This window comes from Dipodomys spectabilis, unplaced genomic scaffold (assembly GCF_019054845.1).
Source record: "Dipodomys spectabilis isolate Male_0828 unplaced genomic scaffold, ASM1905484v1 ptg000187l, whole genome shotgun sequence".
NCBI lineage: Eukaryota > Metazoa > Chordata > Mammalia > Rodentia > Heteromyidae > Dipodomys > Dipodomys spectabilis.
The window spans coordinates 5,357,521-5,383,000 of NW_024870864.1; the positions used below are offsets into that span (position 1 = coordinate 5,357,521).

General features: G+C 39.7%; 1 protein-coding gene across 2 annotated transcripts in view; it reads right to left on the bottom strand.

Annotated features, from left to right (window-relative positions):
• Nucleotides 1–24,344, bottom strand: part of Aff3 (AF4/FMR2 family member 3) — a 548,149-nt gene extending 523,805 nt beyond the window's left edge. For both annotated transcript variants that reach the window (XM_042695394.1, XM_042695393.1), the window contains exon 1: nt 24,236–24,344. In XM_042695394.1, coding sequence (XP_042551328.1) covers nt 24,236–24,288 — 53 coding nt within the window. In that variant the 5' untranslated portion in view covers nt 24,289–24,344. The remainder of the gene's footprint in view (nt 1–24,235) is intronic.
• Between the last annotated feature and the right edge of the window lie 1,136 nt (nt 24,345–25,480).

A 25,480-nucleotide genomic window follows, 5' to 3' on the forward strand; every position in this document is an offset into this window, starting at 1 on the left:
CATTGCGGGGAGGGATCGCTATGACCTGCTGAGTTCTCAATGTTAGGTACTTCCCTACATTAGCTGGGAGAATCCCCTGAATTCCACACAACCCTATGAGACAGGTAAGGCAAATCATCAGCCTAACTTTATGCACAAGAAAACAGAAAAAGAGGTTCTAATGAGAGTCATTGGCCAGAAGTAGGCCTGCATTTGACTACTCAATAAACAATAGCACTTAGGAGATAGTCTCAGCCAAGGGGGAAAAAAAACTAGTAAGATCTCACAGAATGTTCTTCTGTTTGTTTTTGGCTTGGGTTTTGCTCATTGTTTTTTGTTTGTTTGTTTGTTTTTTGAGGCACAGTCTTACTATGTAGCTTGAGCTAGTCCCCAACTCTTAATCCTCCTGCCTCTGCCTCTAAAGTGCACTAGGTGTATGTTTTGTATTTTTTAAGTTCTTTTAAAGAAAGAAATTCACAGATTTAGTAATATTTCATATCGATTTCCTAGAAAGCTTTTTAAGACAGAGTCTGCCAAATCATATAAACCTTTCTAGGTGTGTCTGTCTGTCTGTCTGTCCTGAGGCTTACACTCAGAGTCTGGGTGCTGTCCCTGAGCTTTTTTGCTTTTGAGCCACACTTACATTTCTGGCTCTTTGATGGTTAATTGGAGCTAAGAGCCTCACAGACTTTCTTGACCAGGGTGGGCTTCGAACTGCAATCCTCAGATCTCAGCCTTCTGAGCAGTTAGGATTATAGACGTGAGTCACAGGCACCTAGCTAAATTTTTCTTAGTACTAATTGCAAAGTATGAGATGCTCTCATCAAAAATAATTAAGAACCCTCTAAAAATGTCAATGTGTGGAAAAGTGGAGCAGCAAGATAGGAATGAATAAGTGAATGAACACCTGAATAAAAAGTGTACCAGTGTTTCTATATGCCTAAATTACCTAATTTTTGCAAGAACTGAAATTGGAAACCCCTAACCAATGACAGCCCCACAGTGTTTCTGGATGCTAAACATAGACAAGGTTTGAATTTCCAAAGTCTAAATCAAGCTTTATCACATATACTTGGCACAAGAATGTCACCCTGATAAAGCCTCCTGTCTGGCCACACTTAACTGAATGCCCTTAATACATCCTCTCTTCTACCTAACTGCTGGGGGAGACAAATCATCTCTGCACTCTTGTTGTCTAGACAAACTATCTGAAAGGGTCTTTGATTCTACCATTGCACCAAAAAGTACACTACTGTCAGTTACATTAGAGCTATTGTAAATCTGAATACTATATAACAGAGGGGGAAATACAAAAAAAAACTATGTTACAGATCTAAAAGGAATACATGAAGCTATTTGGGCATGATTTTATCATTGATCAGTAGCCTTCAGGGTGACTATAATTAATACTTGAGAAGCCTCAGGATAGAGTATGACATACATTCTTATCAACTTGCTCTTAATGTTGCTCTGATAAAGCATGCATCTGAATTTCTGAATCCTTACATATAACACTAGTCCCCTTAATTTTAAACAGTGAAGATTATTTTTCTGCTGGCAGTTGTGCCTCACTGTGACAAAGCCTGGGACCAGCTCATTTGCAATTAAGGCAAATCTAAAGCACCTGACCTCCCACCATAGCACAAGAAAATGACAGAGGAGAAGTGTGCTCTGTAGGAACTTGGGGTTTGCTGCCTGACTTTTCATACTGTGGCAGGTATTATGTTTATGCTGCTGCTGCACCACCACAGACTCCTGCTGGTGTGGCAGTCAGGAAGGGATGCAGCCATGTCTTCATGATCAAGCCTGTTTTCCTGGCTGAGTGGTTTTGCCAAGCATCCTTGCTAGTACTCACTGCCTCTATTACACCTGGAGACACTAACAAAGGCATACAATTCTCAGCTCCACCCCAACCTCTGCTCATAATGGAATCTGGCTGCTTCCAGAGCTGAGGGAAGTGGGGTCATGGGTGCCTCTAGAATCTCATCAAAACTTGTAGGTTCCTTTCTCAGAAAAAAACAAAAGTGAAAGGAAGAAAGGGAAGTAACTATGATTGAAGGGTTCCCTGACCTCCAGATTAACAATCCCTAGATTTACAAGGCAAAGAGAAAAAAGAATAAACCTAATGAGACAGAAGGGCACAGAGATGGAGGGGAGGAATTAGAAGAGGGAGAAGGGAGGGAAAGGTGGAGTAGACACAAAGAACTAGTTAAGCCTGAGTGAGGGACCACTAAAGAAAGTGCCATTCCTCTTCCCAGGGAGTCAGGTGGTTGTGCTCTGGCTTAGGTTGTAACACCCTGGTAAAAGCCATGAAATTCTGTAGCTTCATATAAAATTCTTCCTTTCTCAGAGCTCTATCTCTGACTAGAGATAGAGTCATGGGTCACATGAATCGTCATCTATTCAAATATTCATTCTATTAGACTATTCTACTCTAAATCACTAATACACAGCCATAATAAAAATGAGGGAGGCATAAATACTGTAACAAAACTTTACAACAATTGATGTGGGGGGGTGGGGAGGACTGGGGGGGGCAGGGGAAGGATGGGAAGGGGAAACAAAGGAGGAGGCTACAATGCTTGATAAAAAAATGTGCTCATTATCTTGCCCATGTAATTGTAACAGTATTTTCACAATAAAAAAATTGATGTTGTCCCCCATTTAGTCAATAAACATTCAATGACCACAGAGTGTGTGTGTGTCATATGCCAGAGTCAATTACCAACAAATGCTACAACTACAAATAGCCAAGCACATACTGTATACTTTGTAACATGAGCCATACTAGGAACTTTATACATATTAATTAATTTTATCCTCAACTAGTCCATTGTCATAAGATGGGTTACTATTCTTTTCCATAGTTACATAGTTAGTAAAAGGAAAAGTAGGAGATTGAAAGGCTAGTCCATGCTCTTAATCATTATTGTGATTCTCATCTTCCACCAACTCATAGGCCAGAAAAAGTTGTATCTAACAGTTTGACAGTGAAATGAACACAATATAAAATATATTCAAATCTGAAATCGACATATTTTTTCATGGAAAGGAGAACCTATCTGGCATCCCAATATATAATATATTATAAATAAACGTATTTCCTATCAAGGTTTCAATACATATATACTGCCTAAATGCATGTAACAATAATATCTAAAGTTCCATGAAGATGACACTTGTCTGAGAGAATAAATTTATTTTGAATGAAGAATAGTTTATAGTGTGAAATGTTTACACTAGTTTAATAGCATGCCTATTTATCCAGATATATATGAGTATATTGCATATCAACTCCTTTAACACTAAGAAATACAGTAACCATTATACAATTATTAGTATATGTCTTAAGACAATTTTGAGATGGCACTGGAGATGGTAATAATAAACTCCAAAAAGCCAGGCTTAGTCAAACACAAAGGATTTGCGATTACAGAGTTACCTTAATGCAATTAAGTACTTTCTTGAAATATTAAAGTAACTAGCAGAATGTTGTGAGCAAAAACAGATGTATACCTCATTTTCAAAGCAAATATATAAAACCCCTTGTAGCTCGTCTCTGTTCTAAAGTTATGTGATGTAGAACATTTTGTTCATTGCTTTAGTCATGCCAGTTACTAACTCCAAGATCCCAGATTCAAAGAGCCCACTCTGTGTACAAGACACGTCACCTCCATGAGCCTCTTTCTTGTTCTTTCATTGAGCTGCCATATTCTCCAAACTCCAAAAACACTAGGCATGACTATTAGCATTCCCAAAACTGAAAAGCTAAGAGTGGGGCTCCTGACCCAGGGACTCCTGATCTTCAAATGATTCTGGGCAACAGCTATATTTAAGTAGCCCTGGACTGCATCACAGAAATTAGCATTCCATTACAGGTATCAGTTTACTCTACTTAAAACATGGGAGGTGGGTTGGAAAGATGATCTCAAAAGTCCCATTCAGAAAGAACTAACAGTCTGTGATTTTTCAGCTCTACAGCTATTTCATAGATACTGGTTTCTCTACAACAAGACTTTATGCTTCCTCAGAGCAGGGGCCACATTTCTTTCTACATTTCCAAGCCAGTTCATGCTTGATACATAATAGGTGCTCAATAAACTTGTGGCTCATAGGTGTGCCTGGACCTATTGACTGACAGCCAGTACAGACCTGGCTGTGGTCAGGCTACCTGAAAGACATTGTGCAGATGCTGGATTATGTCTTCTCTTACAGAGACTTCAAGATGTCAGTACTTGATTTACTATGAGAAATCAAACTATTTCAAGTACAAGGATTCTAAGAAAGTACAAGTTTTTCGACATAGCGTCTTGAACTTTACAATTTAGGCAGAGAAGGGGGAGTGTAGTTGTGGAGATGGGAGGAAAGGGATGGTAGGGGAAAAACAAAGGAGGAGGCAACAATGCTTGATAAGAAATGTACTCATTACCTTGCTCATGTGATTGTAACCCCTCTGGTACAGTATTTTCACAATAAAAAACTTATTAACAAATTTTAAAAAGTGCAAGTTTTGACTCTGTTTATCTCCCAAAGAACTACAGAAAGTCACCAGGCGCCGGTAGCTCATGCCTGTAATCTAGCTACTCAGGAGGCTGAGATCTGAGGATCGCTGTTCAAAGCCAGCCCCAGCAGGAAGTCAGTGAGACTCTTATCTCCAATTAACAACTAAAAAAAACCGGAAGTGGCACTGTGGCTCTAGTGGAATTTTAAGGACTCACATACCCGACCAGCTAACAGTGACAAGAATAGGACTACAGTGCCTTTTTACTGGGATGGTATTGGATGACCCAGGTAGCAACAGAAGTCCATTCCAATTGGCTTGTACCTATTACAAAGTTATTCTGTTGAAAAGAGACAGTTCTAGCTGGTCTTCATAGATTTCCAGGGTCTGGCAACTAAGTTCTAACCAGGAACTGTATTTCTTGGAAAGTCAAGACGCACAGAGCTGAACAACAATAGCCCTGATATTTGTATAGGACTTCATCATGTTTGAATTATTTTCATACATTATGACATTTAAACCTCTACAACAACCCTGGTAGTTAGGAAAGCTGCCCATTATCTGCACCTTACAAAAAAGAAAATGAGGTTGTAGAGAAGTTAACAACCTCCCTAGTGGTGGATTTGAACTTAGATAGCAGGATCTTAAGCTCTATTGAAGACCCCCCTGAATAAGAGTAGAGGGGAAAAACATATACTATCTGGGTTAAGTTGAAGAGGTTTTGTCCATTGAATTCTGTTTTTTTTAAACACTGAATGTATGAAAAAGCAAGGTTCAGAGCTTACATGCCCCTGCTTCAGTCTTTTTACTCCTTCTGCGAGATTCCTGAAGAAATTCGTATTTGTGATCCTGAGTTTAAAAGTTGTATCTACACAACTTACATAAGTAGTTATAGCTTCCCATCATGCAACACCTTACAGGCATATTTACTTGTTCCTCATAATCCTCTTTACTGATTATGAAACTAAGTAAAAAAAAATTGAGAGACTTATACAAGGTCAGGATTTATCATCTAAATGTATCATATAGGAAACGTGTAGGAATTCCTTAAGCATATGCCAAGTTAAAATTCTTCAGAAAAGCATTACATAAAAGTTCAGGAACTTGAATACTCAAATAGGCATATTTTGAGATTATTATTTAAAGGACAGTTGTTCAAAATACATAAAAAATGAAGGCTTCACATTTCCATGGAAAAGTCATGCTCTACTTTTCTCTCCAATACTCATGAGCTTCTAACATCAAAGACAAAAATAGGGGAAAAAAGTGTTTAAAAAAGAAAGGAAGTCATTATCTACGGTACGGTGGCAGATATTCAGGAGGCAAACATCAGAAGATCATGGTGGTCCAGGCCAGCCCAAGGCAAAACTATGAGATCATATTCAAAAATTAACTAGAGCAAAAGGATTTGTGGCATGGCTTAAATGGTAAAGGAGTTGAAAGGAGGAAGAAAAGGAGGAGAGAGAAGGTAGGGAAGGAGGAAGGAGGAAAAGGAAGGAGGAGGAAGACCAGAAAGAGGAGAAGAAAAGCAAGAAGGAGGAGAACTGGAGGACGTATTTAACAATACTAGCAAAATGAATCCAACAACTTATATATAAATATACATATTATATATATAATATAATATAGATATATAGATATCTCATGGCCAAGGGGAGACACTGCAAAATGTGAGGTTGGTTCAACATAAAAAATATCTAACATATTAAATTATTTCAGTTGAAGAAAGTACAAAATCCACAATAAAATCCAAAGAAACCTTTTACAAAACCAAACATAGTACTATCATGATGAAAACACTAAACAAAGAATAGATGGAGCTGGAGAGATGGGGCGGGTGCTGGTAGCTCATGCCTGTAATCCTAGCTACTTAGGAAGCTGAGATCCAAGGATCATGGTTCAAACCAGACCAGAACATCTGTAAGACTTTGTGTGTGTGTGTGTGAAAATACCATACAGAGGGGTTACAATTACATGGGCAAGGTAATGAGTACATTTCTTATCAAGCATTGTTGTCTCCTCCTATTTCTCCTTCCCATCCCTCCCCCCCCACCCCACAAAGTTGTAAAGTTTGTTTTTCAACATAAAGTCTTGTACATCTCATTGCTGCAATGGGCCCACCCTATTTAAACAATTTGTTTTTTCCCTTCCTCTTCCCAAATTATACCAACATCAAATACAATGAAAACAGGGGTTATGCTGTGGGGTGGGACATACAAAGCAACAAAGAAATCATCTTATAAATATGTTAGAAACAATAGCAAGAAAGAAAAAACAATTGAATCTTTATCTTGGGGTTATCTCCAATTAACCACCAGAAAACCAGAAGTGGCCCAAATAGTAGAGTACTAGAACTGAAGAGCTCAGGGACAACACCCTGGCCCAGAGTTCAAGCCCCACAACCAACAACAACAACAAATAGATGGGAACAACTTAACCTGAATAGGTACAGATAGTATAATCATGAATAACTGGAAGCTTTCTTCCTAAGACTAGAATGAGCCAAGGATGCCCATTCTAACCACTACTATCCAACATTCTACTGAAGAGTCTAGCCATTTATCTAGCCTTTCTTTGATTTGTTGTGTTTCTGGATCTTAGGAAGTTTCTACCTATACCAAGGAGCCCTAGTATTTCCCCTATCCCTTTCTGTAAGATTTTTGGGGTATCTGGTCCTACATTGAAGTGTTTGATCCATTAGGAATTGATTCTGGTACAAGGTGATATATTAAGGATCTAGCCTCAGTTTTTTACACATGTATAGCCAATTCTGCCAGCACCCTTTGTTAAAGAGGCTGTTTTTCATCCACCCTGTGTTTTGGTCTCTTTATCAAAGATTAGATGGCTATAGGTCATTCTGGGTCTTCAGTTCTATTCCAATGGTCCTCAGGCCTTTTCATGTGCCAGGACCAAGTTGTTGTAACTACATCTTCGTAATAGAGTTTGAAGTTTGGTATTGATATTCCTCCAGCACTGTTCTTCCTGCTAAGTATCATTTTTGCTATATGGGGTCTTCTATTATTCCATATGAATTTTTGGATTAGTTCTTCTATATCATTGAAAGATAGTGGGATTTTGATGAATATTGCACTGAATTTATAAATAGCTTTGAGCAGTATTGCCATTTTCATGTTGTTACTCCTCCCAATCCAAGAGCATGGAAGGTTTTTCCACTTCCTTAAATCTGCTTTAACTTCCTCTGACTAGTTGTTCCCAAGTTCTTAGGCTATGTTATAGTAAATTACACTTTGGGAATTAATTGCCATGTGTAACTGTTACATTTGGATGTTACCTAATTTGATCATTTAAAAGGAATTCCATTTAAGGTATCTGGTTGCAGGTCAGAAAACAAGATTACTGTGTGATGCTCTGAAATCAACTAAGCCCAGACAGAGTTCAAGCCCCACAACTGACAAAAAAAAAGAAAAAAGAAAAACAAGGCGACTAGATTAGAAAGAAGCAAAACTATTTTTATTTTATTTTATTTATATTTTATTATTTTATATTTATATTATTTGTATTATATATTACTTATATTTATATTATAAATGTATATTTATATTTTATTATATATTATATTTATTTTCAATTTTATTATAATATGGCATACATAGAGATCCCAAGGAATGCACACACACACACAGATCCTAAATGTGAGGGACAGGCATAAGATTCTCCATATGAAAACAATACATAATAAAGTAAAATTTATCAGCAATTTATCAGCAATCCATGATCCAAGCACACCTAAAAAACTGTTCTTTTCAAAGGACGAGGTGGGAACCAATACAACAGCAATATACACACAAAAAAATGTTGGAAATTATCTGTACACCTTGCAAGGGGATTGGGGGAGGTAAAGGAGGAGAAAAATGAGGGAAGGCGTACCAAGTCTGACAAGAAATGTACTTATTACCTTACTTATACAACTGTAACCTCTCCATACATCACTTTAACAATAAAAAAAATACCAATGGAAAAAAATATTCTTTTAATTCCATTCATTTCAACCTAAGACATAGAAATACAAAATTCAGAATTTACCTTTTTAAAGTGTCTATTTGCTTAAGAGAAATATTTGCTGGCATGTGCATAGTTCTAGAAAATATGGAGGTAAAGAACCTTTTGTTTATACAGCCAAAGTTAAATGATGGGAATTAGAAAAGATTTTGAAGCAACACAGATATTCTGCTGGGCCTATTACAGAACAGCTAATCTGTTCAAGCTTAATTCTCTCTAATGGGTTTTCTTCAAAGTACTTTACAGCAATCTAAATCAGTTCAAAATATTGCATCTTGATGCTCATATAAAGTAGAAAGCAATAACTATATTTTCAATTATTTAGTTTGTGTTTTTACTTTGTCCCAGTCTCCCAGAGATTTTAAACACCATTAAGTACTTCACAGTACTGGTATGGACTCCTTCCTTCCTCAATTACATTGAAATTAACACGGAAATGGTATCTTATCCCAATAAATTGAGCATACTTCTTAGGTAATATAAGCCATACAGAGAAAGGAAAATTGTCTTACCTTTACAAAAGCATTACATTTACTTCTTTCCCACGGACTTAAACACAGACCCTGCCGGGCTTAAAATTTAGAAAACACAAAATAAGACTAATGATGAGAGTTCTTGCTAAAGACCAGGAAATTTCCTTCATTCCCTGTATCTCAAGACGAGAGCAAACATTTCACTCATTCATTCCCATAGGTGGTCAACCATCATTCCTTGCTTATTTGTAAGCACACACAGCTTTATTTTTTCCTCACACAGTTGTTTTTTAACTCAAAACCAGTCTTATCAAACAAAGATTGGATTAAAGCAATAGAAACATTTTCATCTATAAATCAGTTTACTCCTTTCACTTTTATGTATGCATTTTACTCTACATCCAGTATTTGATTTTTGACTATAATAAACAAAATAAGTTCATTAAGAATCAGGTCATATTAACTGAATACACAGTATTCATCTCTACAAGATAAAGGCAAGATTTTATAAATGAATTACTAAATAAACATATATTCTCAAAAAAGATTTCCCTAATATTTCACACCTGTCATGAGGAAAATCTGTTTGTTTGTTTTTTGATAGGAAGATTTTTCCAGCTTTTCTCATCAATCCTCACCATGAAAATCCCAAAGAAGTGATAAATTCCAGAAAAAGAAAATCACAGACCAAAAGGCAAAGATCTATTACAATATAAAAGAACTCTCTATCAGACAGTTCTGTAAGCCCTTTGGGGGACCATATAGTTTTAATTTAAAATGATAGTGAAAAGAAAAATAAAAGATTCTGAATGATGTCATAAGTAACTAAATAACCAATTTCTGACTTTTCTTCTTAGGAGGACATGATCCCTGCTAGGTATTTGTCTTAAGACCTACAGCATTGCTAGGTTGAAGGAGGATTGTCTGTAGGACTTATTAGACCAATGAAATGGAAGCTAACTGTCATATGCCACAGCCCACAGAAGCTACTTTTCCCCACCACCAAAGGGAAAGCATGTTCCAAAAATAAGTGCACTTTGGCAGCTGGGCCCAGGAGTAAAGAAGACAATAGAGGAGAGCCGATCTCCACAGAGAATGAGCAAGAACCATACCTGTCCTTGTAAACCTTGAGATTTGCGTGGTGTTTATACAACTTGACTGAGAAGCATTATAAAATCTTAAGGAAAAAACAAACTGTTTAAACAGGGATACAGGTGGACCCATTGAAACAATGAGATGTACAAGACATTATGTTGAAAAACGAACTTTACAACTTTGGCAGGGCTGGTGGGAAGGAGGGGGGATGGGAAAGGGAAACAAAGGAGGAGGCAACAATGCTTGATAAGAAATGTACTCATTATCTTGCTCATGTAATTGTAAACCCTCAGTAAGGTATTTTCACAATAAAAAAAATTTTTTTAATCCTAAGTAAAACCTTCTGCATTCAGTGGAAGAAAATATCAGACCATTTCCCACTAATAAACATAAGCATACTTTTCAATCTTCAAAAAAAGTTGTCAGTTAAAAAAAATAAACAATGAGACAATGACTCACATAAATGTTTCTAAATATCATTAAGCAACAGAATGAATGTAGCCATTAAGTACAATTGCTATTTAAAACAGCCTTAACCATCAGGGAAAGGCAAATCAAAGCTACATTAAGATTCCATCTCACCCTAGTCAGAATGGCTATCATCAAGAAAACAAATAACAGCAAATGCTGGCCAAGAGGGGCATGTCTATAATGCCAGCTATAAGAAAACCATGAGGTGTAAGGCTAGTCCAGGGCCAAAATTTAAAGATTCTACCCCAAATTTAAAGCATAAAAGGGTTGGGGGAATGGCTCAAGTGATAGAGTATTTACTTAGCCAGCAGAAAGCCCAGACTTCAAAGCCCAAGATAGCCAAAAGAACATTAAAAACAACCATATTACCTGAAAGAAGACTTAATAGTAAACTTATGATTCTTGAGGAGTTACTATGTGCTTCATTATTTATGAATATTATTTCAACACTCCTAACAATACAGTGACGGTATTATTTACACTGATACATATGGAAACGGAGGATTAGACAGTTAAGAAGCCATAGCCATCACCTGGCATGTCCCTGCCAAGTGGCTTTTTTAACTATCCCTGTAATTTAACTTGTCTTATTCTCAAAGAGGCTTAAGGAAGAAATTTACAGTTATTTTTGTCATCTGTCTCAATATTTCAGAGTCCCTTAAGCCAAGAATCTATTAATTTTACTTTACCCAATCTTATGGCATAAATTAAGCCGTTTATTCTTTCCTTGTTACCAAAGCAACACTTTTATATAGAAATCAGGTCTACAGCAAGATTACATTTTTTAAACCCACTTTACATATGATTTCAGATGATTCTGATGAAGAAATTTTACCCATCTTATGGTTGTGCCATCATTGTTGTTATTAATAAAGTTACATTTTGATATTATGGTAGATATGATCAGCTGTGGCAAAGTTGTTACCATTTCCTTCATCCATAAAGTTTGTCATATTAGTGGTTTTATAAGTAAACAAATAAGGGAAAACATATAGAGACAGTATGTTTTTTATCTAAGTTAAATAATGGCAAAAGGCTGAGTATATAGCCCAAGTAGTGCAATGCTTGCCTAGCAGACAAGAAGCCCTGGATTCAATCCCCAGTTCTATAAGGGAAAAAAAGAGGCAAAAAAATGTATAACCTGAAATACTAGTGAATTACAGATAATTCACACACAGAAAAGCTTAATTAGAATCCTACTAGTCTAAAATATATAATACTCATACATAGCTTACTACATTAATCAGTTTAAAAATTCAAAATAAATGCCAAGATGTTTTTATATATAAGCTTCCTGGACAATGTATGTGTATATGTAAATATATGCACGTAAAATATATGTGAAGTAGAATATGTGGTACATTTATATAAAACATGTGGTTTTATACATAGTTATATATACATGTACATATCTTACATATATATAGTTGCAGGGTGAATGGGCCCTCAGAACCCACATGTTGTCCTTAAGAGATATGCATTAAGCCAGGCTCCAGAGGCTCATTCCTGTAATCCTAGCTACCCAGGAGGATGAGATCTGAGGATCATGATTCAAAGACAACCCGGGAGGACAAGTCCATGAGATTCTTATCTCCAATGAACCACCAGAAAACCGGAAGTGGTGCTATGGCTCAAGTGGTAGAACGCTCACCTTGAGCTAAAGTGCTGAGGGACAGTGCCTAGGAGCCTAGGACCCGAGTTTAAGACCCATGACTGACACAGAGAGAGAGAGGTGCATTACAGGATAGTAATTATATGTAAGGACTCTGGGACCAAACTTCCTGAGTGAAAATCCCAAACCTGTCATCCCAGCTGAGAAACCTTGTGACTTTGTTTCCTTCCTATAAAACAGAGAAGAGGGGCTGGGAAGGTGGCTCAGTGGTAGAGCGCTTGCCTTGCATGCTCGAGGCCCTGGGTTCGATTCCTCAGCACCACATAAGCAAAAAGAAAAAAAGCCGGAAGTGGTGCTGTGGCTCAAGTGGTAGAGCGCTAACCTTGAGCTGAAGAGCTGAGGGACAGCGCGCAGGCCCAGAGTTCAGGCCCCACGACCGGACCCAAAAAAAAAAAAAAAAAACAGAGAAGAGTAGAACCTATCTCACAGGATATAAGGCAAATGAAATGTAAAGAACTGAGTAATCTTCCCTACATATAAAAACCTCAAAACCACACTGCAGATTCAGCCTACTATCCTTTCCATGGAGATCCTGCCATTGAGTATTAGTACAACATCCCAAAGCTCTTAACTGTAAGTCTTTTGTATTTGAAAACAATTTTTTTAATTAATTTAAGATTCCACAATTAGACAAGTTCACTAATTGTTCCTGGTGATGTAACCTCACCTAGTAACTTGAAGCAAAACTTTCTAAACACCGTAATTATATTACAGAAAGTGTAACAGATTTATGCTAAAGTGGCTTATGCAGACTTTTCATTAAGCCATTTTCTCAAAAATAACTATAAAGCACCTTTCAGACTCCTTTTGCAATCCAAGAGTTAAACCTCTTCTTTCTGTGGTTTCATTTTCTGAATCTTCCATTCCTCAGAGATATTGAGAAGTAGGCAGCCAGACAATGAAAGAGATTCATTCACATCTATAGTACCTACATGTACTCTCATGTTCTTTCTTTTACTCTGGGACTGGCCACACTCTCTTTCCTGAGACTTTCTTTCATCAGCTTTCCCTCAAGAGAGAACATAGCTATACTTTCCCACCTCCCATTACTCTTGTACCTTCAAGGATGGGTTACCACTTCAATTCCAGCCTCCAGTCCTGCCACTCCCTCCTTTGATACTGCTGACCTACAACTCACTGGTATAGGTACTGCTACTGCTCATGACTTTTCTGCTTTTCCCCTTTGCTTTTACTTATATCACTGCACATGCCACATTCCCTCTTCTCCCAGTCTGACTAACTCCAGTTCATCCTTCAAGAATCAAGTCAGTAGCCACTTCCCTTAGGAAATCTCCCCTTAAAACTGAAGCTAGGTGTGGTACCCTTTTATCTATTCCGCAAGACTTTAAGAAGGAAAAAAAAACTATTTGAAATAATCTATCCAGGCTAAAGTACAAACACATCATGGCTGGAAATGTGATATGTTCACAATTCTGTGTCTGGCTCAATAAATAGGTGTTCATCTCAACCTAGAAATCTGGAAATTCAGAGGAAGAGTTGTAATGAGCATCCCAAAGCCCCTTATACAGTCTCCATATTGTGTCAGGTTATTGTATATAATAGGTTTATAAAATATTGCTTTCTGCCTACTAAAAGATAAGATTAAGGGAGAGAATAGAATTAATTTAATTTATGTTACTAACTGCCCAAATATTGAAATCAAATTGCCATACTTCCTTTCAGACTATAAATATTTAATCTCTATTCTTGGAACTTGTTAATTCAAGCTTTGGAGTTTTAATTCAAATAGGGTGGTAGTAGCAGGGGAGTTGAAAAATTCAGTACCTTTTACATCGAAAAGGTAGTCTGTTCATTCTAAAAAAATTAACTTCTATCTTAAAAAATTAAAGGAAGTCATCAAAGAAGTTTAATTCTCAAAGAAAGCTGTCCCATGTTATGGGAAAGAAGTATCAATGACAATAAGAAATAGGAACATCTTCATGCCATGGTTGGGCTAGCCTTTCCTGCATGGGTCTGATGAGGACTCAGCAGTTCTCCATGTAGCTCTGAACTGGGCTCCCAAAGATGGCTCAGGTAGGCATTATGGTTAACTGCTGTACTCTGAGTCCAGGCAACACAGACCAGGCCCAAATCTTCATTCTTGAGTCACACAGCTAGCAATCAATACAAAGGATCTACTACAAGTATTAACACGCTGGAGAAGAGCATTACATTTGGATGTCAGTTGGAACAGAAGGGCATTCCATCTCTGTGAAGGCTGTATGTAGTCCATTTCTTCAGGAGACAGACAGCTTAGATACCTTCCTTCAGATGAATCCTCACTTCCAGCACCCACCAGGAAGGGGAAGGGCAAGAAAGAGCTCTGGGATTCTGCAGGAAGGAACAATGAAGGTCTACCTGACACAAGACTCTCTTCCATAAACTACAGGGTCTGTAGCTTAAAGGCACTTGCCTCTCAGCCTGAGTACAAGTCCTCCAGCTCCACCAGCACCTTCCATTTTAACAATTCAGGTTCACAGCCCTGGGACATGGCTGATAGGGAAAGAAGTGAATGGGGCCATGTTGATAGCTGTCTGTTCAGCCAAGGTAGAAATCCCAAGAAAAAGACTGAAGTTCAGAACAGAGTTGATCATTTTTAGTTGCTGCTTGTTCTTAAGGATCTCTTGACCCAACAGAGCAAATCTGTATGTCTAAGAGTCCTTTTTTTTTATAGTTATCTCAGTAACCTGACTATATGTTGATAGCAAATAAAGTGTTGTCTTCAGTGTAAAAATCATAAATTCCATGGCTATAGTACAAACCAAAGCAATAACAAATACTTGTTCATTTTACTATGGGCCTGACTTGTGTCAAGCAAGTTTCTGTCTCTTCCTCACTACGCAACGGAAGTTCAATTAGTAGAAAATAATGCTGTATGCTAGAAGGAACAGTTAAATGCAATTTGTCTGACAACACACTGCACCATGATGTTCAGGTCCATATGGTAGTCACTAAGAGCACAAGTAGGAACTATGGTGCCATGACACAAAAGCTCCACCTTATCTAGCTTACATGTGACCAAAGTCACAAGAGTCCAATTTGTATTCCTCAAATCAAAAAATACTTGCAGTATTTTATCAAACCAAATAAATACTTGAAGTTATTTAATCCCAATTGTTCTCCTGTTGATAAATCTTACAAGCTCTCAGAAAAAGGAAATGCATGCCTGTACACACCTTCATTATAAAGCCAACAAACTTCCCTCCAATCTACAGGACATCCAAGTTGATTCTAGTCAACTGCACCATATTTCATCAGTCACATTACACATATTTTCTAGTGAAATAAGACTGGAAATTAGACACGGAAAATACAGAAAAGCTTCCCACCTAAAGAAATCAGAGTACTGTAATGGCTGGAGGAAAAGTGGATAGCTGGTCATGCTGGGATGAAAGGGCAGTGAGGAAAATGTTTAAGAACTACTCTTAGTTCCACCTGGAGCCTGTCATTATGACTAGGACATGAAGAGAGTTGGAATTTGTAGCCATAGCCACTGGGCAGTGCAATAATTCTGTAAAATACTCACCTCCAACCTCCACTGCCACCATCCCTCTCCCCCTTAGCTTCTATTCCCTATAGTACTCTTTTCTCCCAGAGACAGAATAGCTGCAAAAGAATAGGGACATTTCATCCCTCTTGGAGTTTTTGTGAGATTACCCACAAATCTGGAGTGTTTGTAAGAATATCCTATCATGCCCAGCATTCACTTCTGATACAGCAGAAAGACTCAGCCCTGAAAGGATTGACAAGAACAGAAATGTTGTAAAAAGTGATTATCCTATTTATTATAACTTGTGTTTACTCAGGTTTTTATGTTGATTTCTGACTGTAATCCCACTAGGATACAATTAACCACCCCCTCACTCATCAGAATTGTATTACAAAGATTTACAAAAATAAAATAAATGCTGCCTCTAAATATAACCTCCCAGCTTTACAAATCTGCAATGTTATTACATAAAAATCTCCCCAAACAGGGGAAAGAAAAATGAAGTCTACTGAAGGGACTTTTTTTCAAAGGAATGCTTTATGTCTCTGAAATACTTTATGTCTCTGAAACTCAACTTACTAGGGCATTAGAAATATAGAGTAATGGCTCCACCATAGTCCTACTACATCAGAGCATATATTTTAAGACAATCCTAAAATTATCTGGATTCACATTAAAGTAATTTCCTGAAGGAAAGTTAACTATGGTGACCTATGTTCTCAAAACAGCTCTTTTTTACTCTCAATATCTCCTATAAATGTGTGTGTGTGTAGGTTTGTACTTTGCAATTTGGAAACAAAAACAGAATTGGTGATGATGCACTACAGAAGGTTTTTTTTGTATCTGTCAGGCATCTAATTAACATTTCAATGAACAGTGACAGAAAATTTGTTCTGTCACTTCATAACTCAGGTAAACAGCACAAGTATGACAAGAAAAATTTAACTAAGACTAACAGGTTCACATTACATCCCTGTAGGGGATTTCTGAAAACTAATTTCCCGTCCATAACAAAGGAAAAATAAAATTACATTCAGCATCAAGTTAAGCACATAACTCTAAAGTAAGCTGCTACATTAGCCAGGTCTCCAAATTACAGTTATTTTTTGTTTACCTCCACTAACAACGAACCTCTGGGGAGGAATTATGTGAAGAAGTTTAAGGATCCTTCCTGACGTTGCAGAGGGGAAAATACCCAACTGAATACAATTAATGACTTCAGCGCTCTTTGATTTCTGTTCTCTCTAGGGGGAATGATCACAGAATTTTGAAATCAGAAGGATTGCCATAGACAGACCACTGCTGCTGGTCTACTTACATAGAAATGTCTTTGTACTAAACCAGGTAATTGTTAGGTTCTGAGACAGCACACTCTATATCACTGTAACACATTTACACACTCACTAATCTTACTGGTGCCCCTGTGCAACCCAGAATAATTCTCTTCCCTCTCCACCCCCAGCCCTGAGTGAAACATCTTGAAATACCCAAGGGCCCCTTAACACCCTTAGGTGTTAGTTCCCTTAGATTAAAACCATTTCATTTCTTGGGTGGTGTGGTATCCTCTTACTTTGATCTAAATGTGAATTTTGTTTCTAGTGAAGCAAAACTGTGATTAGCTTGACATAATTTAATGAGACCCATGGTGCCAAATGAGGTCATTCGATATAATGGTTGGTAATACAATACATTCTCAGTAAAACATCAGAGAGTATGTAATGGTTCATATGTCTACATATGTTAGCAGTACAACCATAACTAAGGGCATATTTGCTGGATGATGATGCACAACCAAGTAAAACTACGAATCTCTACTCAAATATATCCTATTGCCCCAGACAGAGCTCTGTACCACATGGATGGCTGACCTAACCTTATGTGGCCTTTCTGTATCTTTCCTCATTTATGAAAAAAGACACGTTTTTAGGGAAGCAAAAGCATTTTTAAAAGAACTCCATTTGGTGTTCACAAAGCAATTGACACTTTTATTACTTAACATCAGAACCTTATGAAGTAGGCCAGAATAAGTGCTGTCATTTTATAAGTGATTAAGCCAAGACTGAGAATAGGAAATGAGAAAAGTTGTGAGCTGCCCAGGGCAAACAGAAAGCAAGGTTGAAGCAAGTTGAGTTTAGAATCTTCAATAAAATTTCCATACAAAAGGGAACAGCCAACAATGAAAATAAGTTTTTATGGATTTCACTTTGAAATAAAACAAAGAAACATTAGGCTACTATTAAATGGTACTGAAATTGTTTTTTATGGTCTTGATTTTTGCCACCCAGATTGTATTCACAAAATGGGCAACACTATTCCAAGTTAAAATCTGATTTTTTTTATTTAAAAAAATCTTGATTCCACATTGAGAAATTATTTTTTCTTAGTATGACTATTATTTTAGCCTAGATTAAGCCAAAGGGCCTCATTCAAGTTGCTAATCCCAAGTATCATTGATTAAACCCATTCTGGTTCATAGGGATGTTCTCTCAAAATGGGTTATTAATATTTTATAACCCTCCTACATTTTTATGAAAGATAATCTGGAACAAGGAAAGAAATCATTTCCCACACATAATATCCATCTTAATCATTATCCAAAGACGTTTGGTTAAAACTCATCCAGCACATGCAATATGCATCCTTCCTGTCATCCTGAACTAACCAGTCTTCCCAGTGAGTCTTTAACAAATCCCCCACAGAGGATTCCAAGCTCATATTACTTACCAATGGGGGCTTCCCACTGCCTTTCCAACTCCTCCATGGTGGCCACTGGCTCCACAGTCACCACAGCCCACACACTTCTCATGATAGACATTTTTTCCAGAAACTATTTCACCTCACAATCTCCTGAAGCTCTTTCTTATGCTCTGGGCATCCGCCAAGACTTTTCAACCAATGAAAACCTCTGCAGCCAACTAGAGTCCCTTTTGGCCAATGAGATTGAGGGCAGCAGGCAAAAAGCTGCTTTCAGCCAACCAGCTGCAGGATACCTGAGCTCAACACACATGTGCTCTGCTCTCCTTTTGCCCTTTGTGTTCTGAGGCACAGCTATGAACCACAAGGGATGGCTGTCAAAAGGAATTGGAGTTAGATTCAAAGTATTTGTTCTACAGATTTTGGAGGGGAAGCTCTGGGAACATGATGGCCAAGATTAGGAGTCTTTTAGCATTTTCTGACACTATCAAGGACCTGGAAGCCCAAGGGGGCCTGGAAAAAAGCTACTACCTAGACATGAATTGACTGGTGATTAGATGAAAAGAACTTTCATAAGAAGAACCAAAGAGCATGGGTGGATTCTAGGAAAGCATCTCTAAGGAGACTACACTGTTAGTACTCTACTTGGTCCTCCTCCCCAGTGGAGGGTGTAGTCCACTCACACATTCCCACGCCTTCTCATTCCTGCTTTAATAAATAAATTTTATCTTCAAACAAATATCACTTTATTTTCCCCAAATCTCTAATTGAAGTTTTCCTTATACATGGATTGTCTTCACATTTATTTCCTCCTCCTAAAAGACTACTCAGGGATCCACTTCAAATGCGACTAGGCCACACATACTTTACTCTCTCCGCAGGATATGCTGGTGCTCCCCTCCAACAGGTAGCATCAGCTTTGTACTGCTGACATGTACATGTATAGTTTGTTCTCTTCTAAGTTCCTAAGTTACACTCTCATTCCCTCTGACATTCTCCCACCCCCTGCAGCAAGGTTTTAAACTGCAGGTTTCAACTCTTACATAGGAAATACAAAAAGGAAAAAAGTACAGAAAATATCAAAAGGCACCACACATAGTAATGAGTGTTATTACAGGCACTCTTGTTTCAGCTGTGCATACTTAGGTACACAGGGGATCTAGGCTGTAATGTTAAATGTATTTCTTACATTTGATTCATGATACAAAACATTGAAAAACCACTGTCTCCACAGTACCTATCCTATAACAATGGCTGATACTCTGAATACTGAGTTAAAAATTTTGATGAATATGAAATAATCCATGTATTGGAATATCAAAGTATCCTATTTGAAACATAGGTTCTTTCAACCAATCTGAACCAAAGTGTATAGATTCTGACATATGTGAAGCTTCAGGGTGGATGGGGTCAGGGTGAATGATACAAAGGGTCTAAAGTATTATTTTATCATGATAGATTTTCTTCCAGATAACTAAAATATATTCATATTTAAGATGATTAAATATACATTGATTTTGGAAAGCTTTACTCATTCAGTGAAACCATCTCATGATTACAATGTTCTCTATCTTTAAAATATAGAGTAATTCTACTATGAATAAAAGGAACTTTCAGAGATACCAAGAAAGCCTTTGTTCTGCTTCTTCCTTTACCTAAAACAACTATGTCATTTTGATATCCTCATCTCTACCATCTGTAAAATTCCAATTAATCTTCCAAAGTTTATTTAAAGGCCATTCCATGGAAACTTTTATATTTTTCCTTAAACTCAATTTTTCCTCTTTCTCTCCTCTTTTATCCTCTCTATTCCCAAACATGGTCCCTTTTCTGAATCTCCATTGTTGGAAACTTCCTTTCATATTTATTTATATATTTGTCTCATTCCCCTACTAAACAACAATATGCATAACTCATGTTTTGTTCATCTTTGTATCCCCTACAGCAACATTAAAAGGTCTTATACTTTAAATATGGTCAGTAAAGATTGGTGAAATAAAGAAATGAAAGCAACAGCTAGCACGCTAACAGCCATGGTCCTTATTTTAAGGACCCTGAAGAATGGTTTATATGTCTAGCAGCTGGCCCAAAGCCGATGGACCACAGGAGAAAGCAGAAGGAGGCTGAACAGAGGCCCTATTCCTTTGGACATCTGCCCAGTAAACTTTCTGGACATTCAGCTCTACCAAATGAACCTCCAGACCTGGATACAGAATCTCAAGTTATCCACTCTGGCTTCAAAGTTGAATTAGAGGTGCTGATTGGGGGTGCACATTTCAATGTTAATGTAAGGCAGAAATGAAAATCCACCTGTACACTCACACTCAAAAGATCATCAGAAAAATAAGATATAGAGCAGGTAATCCTTGAATTATCAATTGTCTATACTGATTATACTCAATAATACTAAGCTTTATCTTTCTTATACATCTTTAGCATTTGAGTTAATACTGTGACCAGTAGAATAAACAAACGGGCTTACACACAGTCACAACCAATGAAATGCAATTTGGAAAATGATATCAACCAATTTTAAAAGGTTAGGGATTTAAAGTAAGACTCATTAAGCTGTACTTCTTCTGCCTTCAAATAAAAGTATCTTCCTATTATTAATTAAAAGAAGAAATTGTTTGATGGTTATTATTTAGAATTCACATCTTCTTTCATAAGTCAATTCACAATTAATAGGCATAATTTCCTAAATCATGATATTTTGTTTTAAGATTTTTAATTTTAAATCAGTAGCTTAATTTAAGGTTCTGCCCTTCTTTTTCTTTGAAATTTCAACAGATCTTTAACTTCCAGTCCATCGAAGTCTGCTTTGTAATTAATTTCAAAAGCACCTTCATACACTGGGAGGCTCTACCGTATTCCAGAAAATGCACTAGAGCTAAACTCAAAGAAGTAGGCTTTGAAGTTAATTTATAGTTCAAATATTACTCCCCAATTGTTAGCTGTATGGCCAGGGGGCAGGTGTTCTGATGTCCCTATCCTCAGGTTCTCCATCTGTAAAATGGGACTAATAATTTATTTTGTGTAAGGTTCCTATAGCAAACAAATGGACTACTACATTCTATGTACTTATGACAGTAAATTAATAAATAATAGACACCTTGTAAAAGTAAGAATAATAAAGACACATAGTAAATACTAAGTGCTCTATAAATTTTAGTTATTAAAAGTCTACTGTCATTTGTTTGATAGTTTCAGTCATCTAACAATACACACCTTCTATTTATTTCTTCATGTTATTGTTATTCTTTATTTCATCCCACCACTTATCACTCCTGAAATCATTATAAGATTCAAATAAAGAAAACAATGGATATGAAAATATCAAACACATAGAAAATACTTAAGTATTAGTTATTTTTTATCACCTATAAGCTTAAGAATAAACCATAAACTTAAATTTTTAAATCAATCATTAACATTGAGTTTGAAACACCAAGCCAAAGTTGACCCATTACTGAGAAAATGTATGGCCATTTTAGAAATGCTCACTGAAGGAGCTCAGTTTATCTTTAATTCACCGAAAACATGTACGCCCATTCTTTATCTACAGATTGAGAAATACTAAAGGCAAACTGTTCTTTTATATTGTAATCAAGAAAATCTGCAGGCTTTCTTAAGCCAAAATTTTATACACTGATTAAAATCTGATTCCATGTATGGCAGCTTTTTAAAAAATCCTTAATTCTTCCAAAAAAATGAAAATTTTTTAATACAAATTTCAAGCCAAATCAGCAGCCACTCTCTAACAGTGCTAGAGGTAACTCAACAGTGAACTCAGGGTAGGAAGGAGAGCGCCAGAAATATATCTGGTAATCTCAAAAAATTACTTATAAAACTCATGAAAGGGTGCTATTTGACCAAGCAAGGAGACAAGCTGCATAAAAATATGCCAAAACAGTAAGCTCTTCCCTTTGCTAAAAAAATAAAATAAAAAAGCAGGCTCGGCACCAGTGGCTCACACCTGTAATCCTAGCTACTCAGGAAGCTGAGATCTAAGGATCATGGTTCAAAGCCAGCCTGGGCAGGAAAATCCGTGACTCTTATCTCCAGTTAATCACCAGAAAACGTGAAGTGGTGCTGTGGTTCAAGTGGCAGAGCACTAGCCTTGAGCTCAAGAGCTGAGGGACAGCACCCAGGCCCAGAGTTCAAGCTCCAGGACCAACAAAAGAAAAGAAAAGAAAAAGTCATTCATTTTTAAAGTACATTTTTATCTGGAAACATATTGAATTTGTGCCAGAAACCAACATTTCTAAATGTAAACCTGTAAAATAATAGGTATCTGTAAATGAAAGGCTGAAATAACCCTAGGAGCAGCAACACAGTAATTAGCAACTTTTATAGAGTAATAACATGTTCCATATTCTTTCTACACTGGTTCTTTGAAGTTTCCAATGTAATATATACAAGTTTTATTAGATGAGGGCCCATCCTTGTGTGTTTTATAGGCACCAGTAATATGCAGAGCAAGCTATACTTACTCACCACTGGCTCTTTTATAAGAAACTGCTCGATAATGTATTAGCTTTGTGTCTAGTTTATTTGGTTACACCTGTCCTTAGGAAAATAAAAGTCACTGGAGGCCTAAATCACCGAATATCTCCACATGTCCACATATCATCTATATGAGTCATAAATCATAAAGCATTTAGTTTTCAAATTGAACACTGCATATTCATGTGCACACCACTTGCAGTTTTAGACACATGTGAACTCTTTACTGATTAAAAAAAAAAGCTCAGTTCTACAATATGCGATCACCAGAGGCAGAACAGAGTGCAGTTAACATGCTTGTTCTAGCAGATGTTCGTCCCCGTAAATATTAAACATAACGCAAGTTCCTCCAGGAATATGAAGGCAATAATTTCACCACCTGAATAGGACTGGTTGGAAACGTTTAAGAGGTTTGTGGGGGGGGAGGGAGCGAAAAGAGGGGTAGGAAGAGAAAGGCTGAAGTAGCCAATGGGATTTTTAAGACACCTGCAACTGCAACTGGGATTCAGCTGCTTTTACCTTAGATTCACCTACAGCAGCCCCTTCCTGTGAGATGAGCGAGAAATAGAACCCAGAGTGCACCCCAAGCTGTGAGCGTGACATAAAGGGACACTCGGGGTGCCAGAGGTGGAGGGGTGGAGAGGAGGTGGAGTACATCTGTGGAGAGGTGTGACCCTCTAGGAAACGTGTCTGCCTGGGCCAAGGCCTCTGGAACCCCGCACGGAGAAACGTTTGCCCCCCCCAGCCCTGCCCTAGGGGGTGTTCACTTCTCTTCTCCATCTCGGGTGGGAGTGGGTGGGAACAGGCAGGGAGGGGACTGGAGCATCCTCTCAGGGCACTTTGGCAGCCCCAACTCCAGGGGGGTCGCCGGGGCAAAGCCAGAGACTCTGGGACAACGAGAAGGGAAGGAAGAGGAGGGAAGAGAGCTGAGAGTGGCTAGGAGGTGTGTGGGGGGGGGGGGGAGGTCGGTCCTCGGGCATTAGTGATACGTCCTTTAAAAAACCAAAAATCCTCGCTCTCCCCTCCACAGCCGCGCTGGTCCCTCGGCACCCAGATCGTCAGCCCGGGGGCTGGAGCGGGCAGCACCGCGGGGAGGGGACCGGAGAGGAGGACACACAGACGGAAAGGCTGCTGTGCGTCCATCCAGCCGGGGGGGGGGAGGGCAGGAAGCAGGCCCGGCGCCCCCGACCCACCCCACCCCCACGGAGGCCGGCTGCCCCGGCGCCCCCCCCCCCCCCCGCCCAGCCCCAGGTGAGGGCGCGCGGGCCGCCGCGACTCCCCGCGCCGCGCCGCGCAGCTCCCGCCGGCCCGGAGCGGTCAGCACGAGGACTTACCACAGCGACTCGAGGTCCCATTCCTGGAGCAGGGCTAAGTCGAAGCTGTCCATGGTGGGAGGTGTCGGTGTCAGCGCCGCCGCCGCCGCCGCTGCTGCCGCCGCCGCCGCCGCCGCGAAGCTCCGGCCGCCCGCGCGCTGCGAGGAGAGACGCCGGCTGAAGGTGCATCCCGGCCGCGCCCGAGCCACCGCCCGCCCGCCTCGAGACCCCGAGCCGGGGCTCCCACAGCCCCCAGCCCCCGAGTCCGCACCGGCCCACAGGGCAGCGGCTGCCGCGCACTCACCCGCTCGCCGGATCGCGCGCAGGCACACTCACGAGAGAGCGGCGAGCTCGCCGCGCCGCCTCGCCCCCCTCCTCGGCCGGCGCCCGCCCCTCCTCCGCCTCCGCCCCTCCTCCCTCCCTCGCGGCGGCCGGGCCCGCTGCAGCCGCCGCCGCCGCCGCCGCGGTGCTCCGCGCTCGCCCGCCCGCCCGCCTCTTTCTCCTCCGGGAGGCGCGTGTGCGCGGGCGAGGCCGAGGCGCGCGCGCCGCGAACCCCCGCGCCGCGCCCGCCCCGCGCGTCCCTGCGCTCCCCACGCTGCTACCCGAGGTCCCGCGGTGCTCGCAGGCCACGCGTCAGGCTTGTCCTTCTCCCGGGTCCTCGGACTTCCGCGGCCCTCTTGACCCTCCCTCAGCCCAGGCGCAGCCCGGGGGAGAGAAGGGCAAAGCTGAGGCGCCCAGGGCCGGGGAGGGGGGGATGCTGAGCCGTGCCCGGCCTGCCGCAGCCCCCGCCCGGCTCCGCCCGGCCCCGTCCCGGCGGCACGCACTTCTCTGGCCTCCTGAATCCGCCGGACCCTGCTCCGCGCCTCCGCCGGCCGACGGTGTGCGCGAGCTGCACACCTCGGGTGGGTGCAGGGAAATCCCTGGCCGCCCCAGGCGCGCTGAGAGTTAACCGTGCAGCCCACGGCAGCGCCGTAAACAAATCGTTTCAAATATCTAGTCAGTAAGTTAAATGAAATAAAGAGGAAGCAGGAAGGGAAACCTCTTCCAAGAAGACTTGCACTCAGCTGCAGTTTGGCCTACAGTGGGGGTGGGGTCCCCACTGTTCCCCAGCTGGCCGATCCCTGGAAACCAACCTCCTTTCTTTTTATGTCTTACAGGGAAGGCCTCTGGGTTTCCACTACAAACTTCCCGCCGCCTCTCTTGTCTGGAGAGTGGCAGATTGTCAGCTGGAAGGATGATAGAGTATCATCGTGGCTGCTACTTATA